The 12,447-nt window shown below is 50.6% G+C and overlaps 1 protein-coding gene across 4 annotated transcripts in view; it reads left to right on the top strand.

Annotated features, from left to right (window-relative positions):
- Nucleotides 1–12,447, top strand: part of LOC146178267 (FYVE, RhoGEF and PH domain-containing protein 2-like) — a 71,675-nt gene that overhangs the window by 42,682 nt on the left and 16,546 nt on the right. For all 4 annotated transcript variants that reach the window (XM_084578074.1, XM_084578077.1, XM_084578075.1 and 1 more), the window contains 2 exons: nt 6,005–6,151; nt 6,518–6,702. In XM_084578074.1, coding sequence (XP_084434200.1) covers nt 6,005–6,151; nt 6,518–6,702 — 332 coding nt within the window. The remainder of the gene's footprint in view (nt 1–6,004; nt 6,152–6,517; nt 6,703–12,447) is intronic.

The following is a 12,447-nucleotide window of genomic DNA, read 5'->3' as shown; positions in this document are numbered from 1 at the left end:
CAGTCTCGGCGTCCTGGTCAAAGTGCCCGAGTACAGGGGAGGTCTGTAAGCTTTGTTTAAGGCGGTCGAATGCACGCTGCTGTTCATCCGACCACTGGAAGGCGACGTTCTCCTTCGTGAGATGAGTAAGTGGTGCAGCGACATGAGAAAAATTGGGAACAAAGCGCCTATAGTAAGCACAGAGGCCCAGAAACCTCCGTACGGCGTTCTTGTCCGATGGTGTTGGAAAGGAGGCGACGGCGGCTGTTTTATCGGGATCTGGACGAACGCCCGCGCTACTGACGACGTGGCCAAGAAATTTTAATTCCTCGTAGGCAAACTTGCACTTTGTTGGCTTTAGAGTGAGGCCTGCGCTTCTTATAGCTTGTAGTACTGCTCTCAGGCGAAGAAGATGATCGGAGAACGTGCTTGAGAAGATTACAACATCATCAAGGTAGACCAGACAAGTTTGCCACTTCAGTCCGGCCAAGACGGTGTCCATAACGCGCTGAAAGGTTGCTGGGGCGGTACAGAGGCCGAACGGCATCACTTTAAACTCATATAGACCATCCGGGGTGATAAAAGCAGTCTTCTCTCGGTCGCGCTCATCAACTTCGATTTGCCAATAACCACTTTTCAGATCTATGGATGAAAAGTAACGGGCATGTCGTAGATGATCAAGTGCGTCATCAATGCGAGGAAGGGGATAAACATCCTTCTTGGTGACGTTGTTGAGACGGCGATAGTCAACACAGAATCGAAGAGTGCCATCCTTTTTCTTTACTAGTACCACTGGAGCTGCCCATGGGCTGTGCGAGGGTTGGATTATATCGTCGGCCAGCATTTCTTGCACTTGGTTCTGAATAACTTCACGTTCTTTGAAAGAAACTCGGTAAGGCGACTGACGAACAGGGTGAGCAGCGTCATCGGTAATTATTCTGTGTTTGGTAATGGTCGTCTGGCGAACTCCGGATGACGTAGAGAAGCAGTCTTGGAATTCTGCAAGCAGCGCTATCAATTTGGCCCTCTCGCTCACAGAGAGATTAGGTGCAATGCTTACACCCAAAGGTGCATCGTTCTGCTGCGAAGAGAAAGAGGAGAAAGCACCTTCGGACAGGGCAACAACTTGAATAGGGGCGGTAATGCTCTCCATGGTACCGAGAGCCGTGCCTTTCGTAAGGCGCTGTGGAGTGCCACAAAAGTTGGTGACTAGGACGTGTACGCAGCCAGTATCCAGCTGCGCGATACCTCGAACAACACCAAGACCCCGTTCAAGAAGCAGCTGAGCACTTCCTTCCAGCAAAACTTCGCCAGAAGCAACGTGGTCGGACGTGACAGGGAGAAATACGCTAGACTGGGGCGGTACGGTTACGTGCTCCGCCAAAACGCGTGCCGTGCAAACTTGGGGTTTTGTTTGCGCCGAGGTATATCGAGGTTGACGAAGCGTGAGGCGGCGGTCGGTAAAGTCGATTACAGCGCTGCAATCACTCAAAAAATCCATGCCGAGAATAATGTCTCTGGAACATTTCGATAGTACAACAAAGGTAACTGGGCACCTGAGACCGTTAATCTCAATACGAGCAGTGCATCTGCCGATTGGTCTCACGAGGTGGCCTCCAGCGGTTCTGATATCGGGGCCATCCCACTGCGTCGTTACCTTGCGAAGTCGGCGGCATAGCTCCCCACTCATAACAGAATAGTCTGCACCGGTGTCAACGAGTGCCGTCACGTCGTATCCGTCGATCACAACATCGAGGTTATTGTACACTGTGGCGCGACGGTCGTCGGAAGCTCCGTCGGGGAGTTCGTCGTGAAGTTCGTCAGAAAGCTCGTCAGAGAGCTCGTCGGAAAGCTCGGCGGGAAGTTCGGCGAGAAGTTCGGCGCGAAGTTCGTCGGGAAGGTCGTCAAGTTGATCGTCGGTTCGCGTGGGGGAGCGGGGCGAAAAACGTGGAGGCTCTTTAACAGGAACGGGTTCGGCAACGTCACCTCCAGACGTCGCCGGGCTTAGTTTTCCCGATGAGGGGACAGGCTTTGCCGTCGATTGCTGCGAAGGGGAGATTCGTATCGGCGGGACGGTGTCGAGCGAAGGTCGCGACGTGAAGATCGGTCGGGTGGTGGTGAACGGCGCAGATAATCCGCGATCTCACGGGGTTGCTCGCCGAACTCCGGGCGGGGAGCATTCCGCTGGAAACCGCGAAGACCAAGCTCGCGGTAAGGGCAGCGACGGTAGACGTGGCCTGCTTCTCCGCAGTGGAAGCATAGCGGGCGTTGGTCGGTTGTCCTCCACGCGTCAGCCTTGCTCACCCATTGCTGCTGTGGACGACGATCGTACACAGGGATACGGGGTTGTGCAGGCAAGTACTGACGGCGAGCAGGCGGCGGTGGTGGCTGCTGCGGCGGCGGGCGACTAGCAACGGACGCGTACGTCTCAATGGGCTGAGTAGGTGAAGAAGCAACGGAGCACTGTGGATAAAGGGCACGTTGTACTTCTTCGCGGACAGTATCCGTGAGGGCGCAGGATGCCGTACCATCAGCAGGTGGAAGCAACTGCCGTATTTCCTCGCGTACAACTTCGCGGATGATCTCGCGTAGGTTTGCGGTGTCGAGGGAACCAACAGGGAAGCGAGCAGCTGAAAGGTTCGAAACGCTGGGACCTCCAGCAAGGCGACGATAATGGTCCGCTCGCGTAACCAAGGCTCGCTCAATGTTCGTCGCCTCATTTACAAATTGTGCCACTGTAGTCGGCGGATCACGAATAAGCCCGCCGAAAATGTCACTCTTGACGCCCCGCATGAGTGCACGCACCTTTTTTTCCTCGGTGGCACGGGGGTCGGCACGGGAGCTAAGTCGTAGGACGTCTTGAACAAAACTCGTTACAGTTTCGTCGGGTCGTTGTACTCTTGTTTGCAGAAGGTCTTCTGCTCGCTGTCGCCGATACTGATTGGCGAACGTCCGTCGCAGCTCTTCCTTACAGGTGTCCCAGGATGTAAGGGAGGCCTCGTGGTTTTCGAACCAGTGCCGAGCCGTACTGTCCAGGCAGAAATACAAATTCTGAAGACAGTTTTCGGCATTCCAACCGTTGTGGCGGGCCACACGTTCGTACTGCTCCAGCCAATCCTCCACATCTTCGGAGGCATCGCCATGGAACGTGGCAGCCGCTCGAGGAGCCATCGGTAGGTACACCACGGACGGTGCGAGAAACGAGTCCGTCTGTTGACATTGGGTCGTGGTACTCCGGGCCATTGTAAGTTGTGGAGAGCTGGAGTTCGGCAACAGACCAAATTCAGGAGCAAGCCCTTGAAGTCGCCGGCTGGCACGTATCTCGGCCTCCTCGTCGAAGGGGCGGCGGCTGAGACTTGGGGGCGAACTCAGAGTAGCGGGTTTTGAGGGGCTGTGCTGCATTTACCCCGCACCTCCACCAGAATGTCACGGGTTCTATCGCTACCCGGACGGCAGTACAGAAGGACACGGTCAAAGGACGGGGTTGAGGCACAGGAGGCAGAGAGCAGGCGCTTGACCAGGCAAAAGCAGCGGCGTCCCAGAACCACGCGCACTCCGCAGAACTTCGTCTTCTTCTCCCTCCAGAACTGACACGGTTAGCGCGGGTTACAATATAGACTATTCCATATTCAACTCGGGTTTTTTTCCTCATCTGTTCGCAAGAGTTGAAAATGACTATTCTATATTCAATTAGCTTCGCTGCCGTTCTGGCTTTTGTAAATATTTTGATTTGGAAAATCTACTTCGTGATGCCATCACTATTTGTATGCTGTCAAGCGGAATGTCACGACCTCATTTAAGAAAGCGTAGATAACGGCAAGCGAGATGAAGAAATTAAGCGAGCCCGGATCCAGGCGAGGAGAGTATTTTTTCTTTCAAGTTTGGAGTTTCCGCGTAGATGCAGGCATGGCTATGGCTCCGTTGACACAGTAGCAGAGCCGTCCGTATCAAAGGAGGGTCGCTGTTATGATCTTAGTGCTATTCTGATGCCGAACTATTTCGGCAGAGAGTCAGAATAGCGCGACTCTCCTAATAGCGCTAGCCTCACGGTCATGCTTGGTGCGCCGCTGGGGGCTGCGCTGTAGGAACCTTGCGCTTTGTATCTTAGGAAGGCTGTGCAGGAAAGTAACACCGTCGTCCATGGGGAACGTCGTAGATTAGTCTCGACTTCCTAGGGCTGTAGGGGTGGCGGTGCGGACTTTAGTATACGGCTTGCGAACTGGCCGCCGATACAACGGAAGCTCTCCTAAGCGAGTTGCGCTCTCCGCCGCTGCTAGGTGCGTGGCGGACCTACCTCACTTAGAGTTACTATAACCACACTTTCAAAGAATGAAGGTTCGATTCCCGGTGTAGACAAGGTTTATTAATTTATTTTTAATTATCGCTCTCGAAAGCGTGACATCCTCTGCTAACAACCTCCTGCTGACAACCTTCCGTCGATAACGATGATGCATTAAAGGCTTTCTCCTTAAAGGCGCACAATCTGTCACACTTTCTCCGACAAGTGTGCGTTTGGATGGTACGCCATCGCTCCTGTCGCGTGGCGTTCCCTGCGTGCGTTCGAGTGTAGGATTGCAGATGGCAGGAACGCTATACGGCACTATAGCTATACAAGAACTAATCTCGTGGAATCTCGCAGAATGTGACAGATCAGGCGCACAGATCTCGCGAAAAACTCTCGCGCACGAGGTTTCGTTCCATAAGCCTAGAAAGGCTTTTACCTTAAAAGTTGACTGTAATTGTAAATACATATCTTGCTCGAATTATTTGCCTCAATCTATCGAAAAGCTAAATAAACTGAAGAGCTGCGCTCTAATTTCGCATCAGGAAGTAACGTAATTGTCGGCAATTTTTTTTCTTCCGTTTGCTTTATTTAACAATAAATGAACCGCATTCGCACATATAATGAATGTTATTTGCAAAGTTGTAGATCCCTCTGCGAATAATAAATTGTATATTGGTTCATATGAAAGGAAATGCGCAGTATAATGCCACATTTCAGTAGATACCTGAACCGCGCCGTAAATGAAAGGAGGAAGGTGGGAATGAGAGAAGACAGAAAAGGTTGTCCTAGTGGAGGGCTTCAGGATAATTTAGATGAGCTGGGGATCATTAACCTGCACTGATATCGCACATAACACGGACGCCTTTGCGTTTCGTCTCTATCGAAACGAGTTCTCGCGGTCGGGTTCAAACGCGGGTGCTCTGTTTAGTAGCCGAACGTCTTAACCACCCTGTAACCACTTTTGGTCACTTTCAGGAACTTCAATTTCAATGATTTGCGATAAAAGAAAGCCTTACGTGTTTCTTTTTTCCGAGCTCCAAAGAAGATCCACGAAATACAAAAATTATCACGTGCGCCAAGATTGTGCTGCTTTTAATAGTGGTTTGAGTGAACGAAATCAGGTGCTGCCATAACTTGACTGTACCAGCGGTGGGCTGATATGCTGACAATGGTTGCATTGAGCTCTTCGCGCCCGCTGCAGCTTGCACTGTCACATGCGCCTATTGACTGATGCAAGCGGGGAAATCGCAAACATATCGGCCTGTCGCTACAACGGGGCCGCGGAACCACAGCCATAGTTCATTTCGTGCACTGAAACCACAATTGAGAGCAGCACAGGTACGCGAATGCACGAGCACTGTGACTTCTTTGTATTTCGCGGGCTTGCTTTGTAACTCGAAAAATGTTACGCGCGAGGCTCTCTTTATCTGGAATAAATGGAATGAGGTTTCTTAAAGTGCGCTATAATTTGGCAAATCGCATTTATTGTCTAAAGTTAATGCTTAGTAAATAAAAAATGACAATTACTAAATTATTAATTATAAAGCAAAAAAAAAGTTCTTGTGGTGCGCTGTATGCAACTTCCTTCCTTTGCTTACATGAAATTTTTCATTTTTGACCTTTGGCTAAAATGAGCTCGGACAGCCTGCATGTAATGTGCGTGCGTAAGATGTGAGCAGTCTCACGTGTCACATCGGAGCCCTTCTCACTAAAAGAGCGGAGTTGCTCGTCGTCGAACAGGACCAGTTCAAGCAGCTTCTGGAGATCCAAGAACTGGTTGGTGGCGCCATCGACCTCGTGAGCCCCACGAGGGAACTTCTGCGCCAGGGAAAAGTGACCAAGATCAGCGCCAGATCTGGGGACCAACTGGAGAGATATCTCTTTGTGGTGAGCTCCTCCTTGAGCTTTGTGGTGAGAATGTCTCCAACGTGCTACTCGTTGTAAGGGTTCGAAAATCAGTAGTGTTCAGTGCTGACATGACGCATTTTGTTTGTTGAAAAGAGAACAGGAGCGCCATGCCAATTATAAGTATACCCACAAGATTTTATTTATTTATTTTCAATACTCTCAAGGCCCGGAGGCATTATGATTATCATCTCTTACACAGATATATCTTGACCATCGGCCATTAAAACGCAAAAGATGTACCTTTACGATTTATGAAGACGAATATTTGCGTTTGAAGCTGCATATTGTTTAAAAACTGAGGTCTCGTTCAGCGTCACACTGGAGGATTCCTATCGGCCCTTGCAGTTCACCGACCTGGTGCTGGTATGCAGCGCCGGCAGCAGCGGCGCTCGCCTGATGGGCGCCGGCGGGTACCGCGTGCGGGCCAGGCTGGATCTGGACGGCCTGGTCCTCCAGGACGGGGACAACCTGGAAACGCCCAACAGCTTCCACCTGCGCAACGCCGGCCGATCCATCGAGCTGTGCGCAGCGTAGGTGCCTCCCTTTTCCGAAGGATATGACTTCTCTTAAGGAAGCATTTCGGCAGTTTATGGGATCATTGTTGCAGCCGATGACTCAGTGGTGTTACCAGTCCAGGATCGCAAGCTTTCCTTCCAGATAACCTTAGTGAATCGCTGATGTTTTCAGCTGTTAGTTAGTGGGAATTTGGGATCACTGCTCAACTAAATCCAGGTCTGCAGGGCTGAAAATTGCGGGCCTGGCTAGTGTGACCAGAGATGGCTCAGTGCTTGACTGGATGAATACGTTCAGGCTAACGGGGTTACCTTCTAGAGTAGTTTATGGATGTTTGCAGAACTACCTAGAAAAAAATCTTCAATTGTCCTCTCTCAGGGACGAATAACTGCCATAAGCAGCTGCGCCACACTTCATTGGCTTTTTCGCTTCCCTCTCAATGTGGCAAACAGCTTCACGTAAAGGCGGATAACAGCTTTGCAGCAATGCAACCTCTGGCGTTATTTCGACTTGTCACATTTTCATCACTAGTACGTGAGATCAATATTTTACACTCGTGCGGTATGCATCTTCGAGCAGATAAACGGACCGAGCCTTATAACCAGTTGAAAAATATTACTAGAAATTCGACGAAAACGATGACTCTTTATCGTCTACGCACTGTGCTGCTTGCAGCTGTGTTGTCAAAGTGTAAGGAAATCAATAGTGCGAAAACACCGATGTCTCTGTCCCTGCTGTTCAAGAAACGGAACGGTGCATTCTTGACCATTCGACACTTCGTGTTTATACAAAGCGATGAGGGCTCGGACCACCGGCTGGGGAGTGAATAAACGATGAGACGGCGGCTTCCCTTTATGGCCATTCACTTGAAGGGGGCCTACTCAACTCTTTTCGATGACAGACGTTTTAAGCAGTACATGGTCAACGGAGTTAACTATTACCAACTAAGACTAACCGGTCGTTTCATTGACGACTACATATGACCAGCGCCGCAGTGCCTGTTTTCGGCGTGGTTTAGGACGCGTTCCTCACAATGACGCAAAACGTACGACCTTCCTCTTTGATTCAGCTCACAGCGGCCAGGGGAAATTAGTCCGGTGCTGCGGCGCAGCTATCTGAAATCAGTGACCTGTTTGCCTTTTACGATGAGTGGTTTGTAATGACTAGGATCATTGATGCAAAAAGCAGGTATACCATTCTTGCGCCAGTTTTCTCTCTCCATGAGACGAGCAGCAAGGACATGTCTCACTACGTTTCATGAAGGTGGGGACAATTCTGCCTGGAAACCTTCATCTTACAAGTTCCACAGCTGCCTATCTGCTTGACTGAATGCTCAATTTTCTAGCTTCGGAGTAGGATCACGTATGAGAATAGAACGATTGACAGCAGTTGTTTGATGCTGAGTAGATTCCGCGATGACCACTCCGGAGCCGCCTGAGCGGTACGAGACATTGTAATGTGGTGAGTTACCATAGCAGCCGCTTTAACAGCAAGGGCCGACAACAGCCGGTCAGATTCTACCAGCTCCCCCGCAAATGGTACGAGAAAGCACACCGCAGTTTAATCATTGCAGTTTTGTTCTTTTCTCGGAACGCGCCGGCTGCCAGAACTCAGAAAAAGAAAAGGTGGACACCCGCGCACGTGAGCAAGCACTGAAATGCTGCTCTGTGCATCAGCGCCCTCCACATGGCGCTGGCGCAGAATGGCTCAGCGCCCCTTTCGAGTTTGTCTCCCCTATAAGCCAATAGCTGCCGAAGTAGAAATATGCCCCGACACCGAGCTATAGCCGCGCTGCCACCACATCAGGGAGCAGCGGATAGCCGGTTAAAGCCGGCCTGGGATGTCCTCACGTGATTTTGTGGGCAGACCTGCCTGTCTAGCCAACACTGCCGACCACGTGAATCGGATGGAAAGTGGACCTTGGGGCTGTTCTTTGCGTTTTAGAGCGCAGCTCTTTGGCGCTCGTTCCTGGGTTTCGCGTTGTCATTGGCGTCGGCCTCGTAACCAGCTTCGCCCCCCTTTCATCCCCCCAGTTTGAGCTGGCGCTACGGCAACCGGAGCCTCGCAGGAAGAGGGGGGGGGGTACACTCAGCGGCGAACGATGGGGGCAGGAGCGCGCGCAGCAACCGGAGAACACGAGGAAAGAAAGAGGAGGGGGGGGGGGTCACCGGAGGCAGCGATAGCAGCGACTGACTGATGCCGCTCCATCCCTCTATCCACCCACCAAGCTATCCCTCTATCCAACCACCAATACCCCCCTCCGTAGCACCCCAAGTGCAGCATGATGGCAGCTAATCCTCCAATTCTTAAGGGCAACAACAGCCCACTAATAATCTGGCATTGGAACTGCCGGAGCATTAAGCGAAAGCGGGATCCTCTAGTGCAACTTATTACTAGCAACTCGTCACCCCCAGACCTTATACTTCTACAAGAAACTCGTATAGCACTCAACATACCAGGATATACAGCATACCATGCACCTAGCGTGGACAAGCCCGTGGTTACAACCTACATCAGACGCACACTCAGACACACAATACACGACTATACACACGAGGTAGCACACATTACCGTAGAAATTATACCGAATGATGTTACTAAAGAATCATTAATAGTCTCCAATATATACAACCCTCCTAGTAGCCCCGCATCTCGTTGCGCGAATCTAATTAGGACCATAGCAAAGGAAGCCAAGAAAACACCTTTATTAATAGCGGGGGACCTAAACTGCGCACACGCTGATTGGGGATACAGCCGTACAAACAGCAGAGGAGAGGTTCTGTCCAATCAGATACAGCAGTCACAGCTATCCGTACATAATGATTTTGAAATGCCCACCAGACAGGGTACAGTTGGTATTATGGATACCAGCCCAGATCTCACGCTCGGCAGACACATCCCGCACCTGAAATGGGAACGAACCGGACACACATTAGGCAGCGATCATTATATCATCGCCCTAACCCTTGAGGGACCACAGTGCACGCCAAAGACATATAAACATCGTTTGGTGAACTGGGAAAATTTTCGAAAACAACGACAAAACACCCCTGCTGAAGACAACATAGAATTAAGGCAATGGGTGCGACAACTACTTCAGGACCAGGAAAATAATACGCAGGTCATTGATACAAACAAAGATGTGCCAACGTTAGATGCCAGAATGGCGCATTTACTTGAGGCCCACCGTAGTTTAAATAAACGGTATGCCACACAGAAGCACAACCGCAAACTTAATCAGAAGATTAATGATCTGGCCACCCAAATTGAAGACTATGGAGCGCAATTGTTTCAGCAGAATTGGACACAAATATGTGAAGGGCTAAAAGAAAATCTCACCACAAAGCGTGCATGGCACCTACTTCGGCACCTTCTGGACCCAACCCAGAGCAAGACATATACACGAAACATAATAGCTAGACTAACCCATCAACACAGAGATGACACAGATGCCCTACTAGCTACTCTAAAGCATATGCACACCACCCCGGGTCAACCACAATCCCTTCCCTCCTATGCAGGAGGACCAAATGATATATTAGATGCTGCAATAACGACATCAGAAATACGGGCAGCACTTCACAAGCTCAAAAACACAACGCCAGGCGAAGATCAGGTTTCAAATGCGGCGCTAAGAAATCTAGATGATAAATCATTGGAGCAACTAACGGACCTCTATAACAAACACTGGGAAGAAGGGACACTCCCAGCAGAATGGACACACGGGAAAGTAATTCTCATACCAAAACCCAATAAGCCAATTTCCCCAGCGAATATGCGCCCAATATCGCTCACCTCAAACTTAGGAAAACTCTTTGAACAGGTTATACTAGCTCGGCTAACTGCATACATGGATGACACGGACCAATACCCGCACTCAATGGTCGGTTTCAGGCCCCGTCTATCTACGCAGGACGCTATGCTGCAGCTAACGTCAGCAGTGCTTGACCCACATATACCAACGCATACTAAGGCGATACTAGCAATAGAACTCAAAAAAGCGTTTGATAATGTACAACACACAGCAATCCTACAGGCACTCACGAACATTCAAACTGGTCCTAGGCTTTACAACTACATAAGAGCCTTCCTTCAGCACAGGACAGCCACACTTCACATCGACAATCTCCACACCTCACCGTACACGCTTGCCAACGTGGGGACGCCGCAAGGCTCCGTTCTTTCCCCGTTTCTGTTCAACATTACCCTTATCCCCTTAACCGCAGAACTACAGAAAATCCCTCACCTCGGTCACACCATATACGCCGATGACATCACACTCTGGACAACACACGGATCAGACGGTGAAATCGAAGACACGCTACAAACAGCAGCAGACACGATAGCCAAGCTTACCGCAACAATCGGATTAGAGTGCTCCCCAGAAAAATCAGAATTACTAATCATACCCCCTAAAGGACGGACCTACCAAAGCCCCATAGAAATTCGAATTCAGGGAAGACAAGTACCACAGGTTCATACCATCCGCATTCTGGGACTATACCTGCAACAGGATGGAAAGAACGTCGACACAATTAAGCGGCTCAAAAAGGCCGTTGCAAACACCACACAACTCATAAAAAGGGTGACAGGACGCGCACATGGGCTTTGAGAGGCGGACACACTTCGAGTAGTGCACGCCTATACCCTCAGCAGAATTCTTTATGCTACACCATACCTCAAACTATCATGCAGTGAGGTCCAGCAAATAGACTCATTAATTCGGCAAGCAACAAAGGCAGCACTTAAATTACCGAAAAGCACTAGTAACGAGAGACTACTCGAACTTGGAGTCCATAATACAATACATGAACTTCGAGAGGCCCATTTACAAGCACAATACCTCAGATTAGCTGCTACAACTACCGGACGACATATACTCACTAAGCTAGGCATCACTATTCCTGCAAACAATTCATCCCTATTAACACTTCCTAGCCAAATTTACACTTCAATCTATGTCAAACCATTACCGCGGAACATGCACCCCCACTATGACCAAGGTCGCAGGAAGGCGCGCGGCAGCGCTCCACAAATGGTACGGGAATGAGCCCGATGCCGTTTGGGTAGATGCCGCCTGCGATGAGAGCGGAGCCACTGCAGTTGTCCACAACCCCCACACTTCCCCCTTAACTATTGAGCTTCCTTCAGGCACGACCCCTGAAGAAGCCGAGGAGACCGCTATAGCTATTGCTCTGGCATACACCGATGCCAGTTACATACTCAGTGATTCAAAAACTGCCATTCTAAATTATGCCAGGGGCCGGGTTCATCCTCCGGCGCACCACTTGCTGCACATGCCCACCTCCCACCTCCCCCGACGGATTGAGCTCATCTGGGTGCCTGCGCACTCGGGAAATCCCGGCAACGAGGCTGCCGACTCCTTCGCCCGAGGGTCTAGAAACCGGGCACAGGCGGACCTCATGGGGGATTTCTCGAAGGATCGTATGCACTCGTTTGCTGAGTTCACCGCAAACTCCCGCGCTGAGCGCCTCATCTATCCGTCACCCCACCCATCCCTCACTATCAGAGAGCAGTCAATCTGGCGTCGTCTGCAGACACGAACTCTACCGACACCAGCTCTACTTTCGAAATTTCAGCCGGTATCCCCCATATGCACTTTGTGCTCCCACCCCAAGGCCACTCTTACCCACATTCTTTTATCCTGCCCTGCGTCTCCTCCCCCCGCCGGGCCGGTGCCTCTCCGAACCTGGGAGGACTGGGAGACCTCACTGCGATCAGCGGACCCGGCCAGGCAGAAG

This window comes from Amblyomma maculatum, chromosome 9, assembly GCF_055883805.1.
Source record: "Amblyomma maculatum isolate TAMU_Amacu chromosome 9, ASM5588380v1, whole genome shotgun sequence".
NCBI lineage: Eukaryota > Metazoa > Arthropoda > Arachnida > Ixodida > Ixodidae > Amblyomma > Amblyomma maculatum.
Note: the sequence above shows the minus strand (reverse complement) of the source record. Positions and strands in the feature narration are given on the sequence as shown.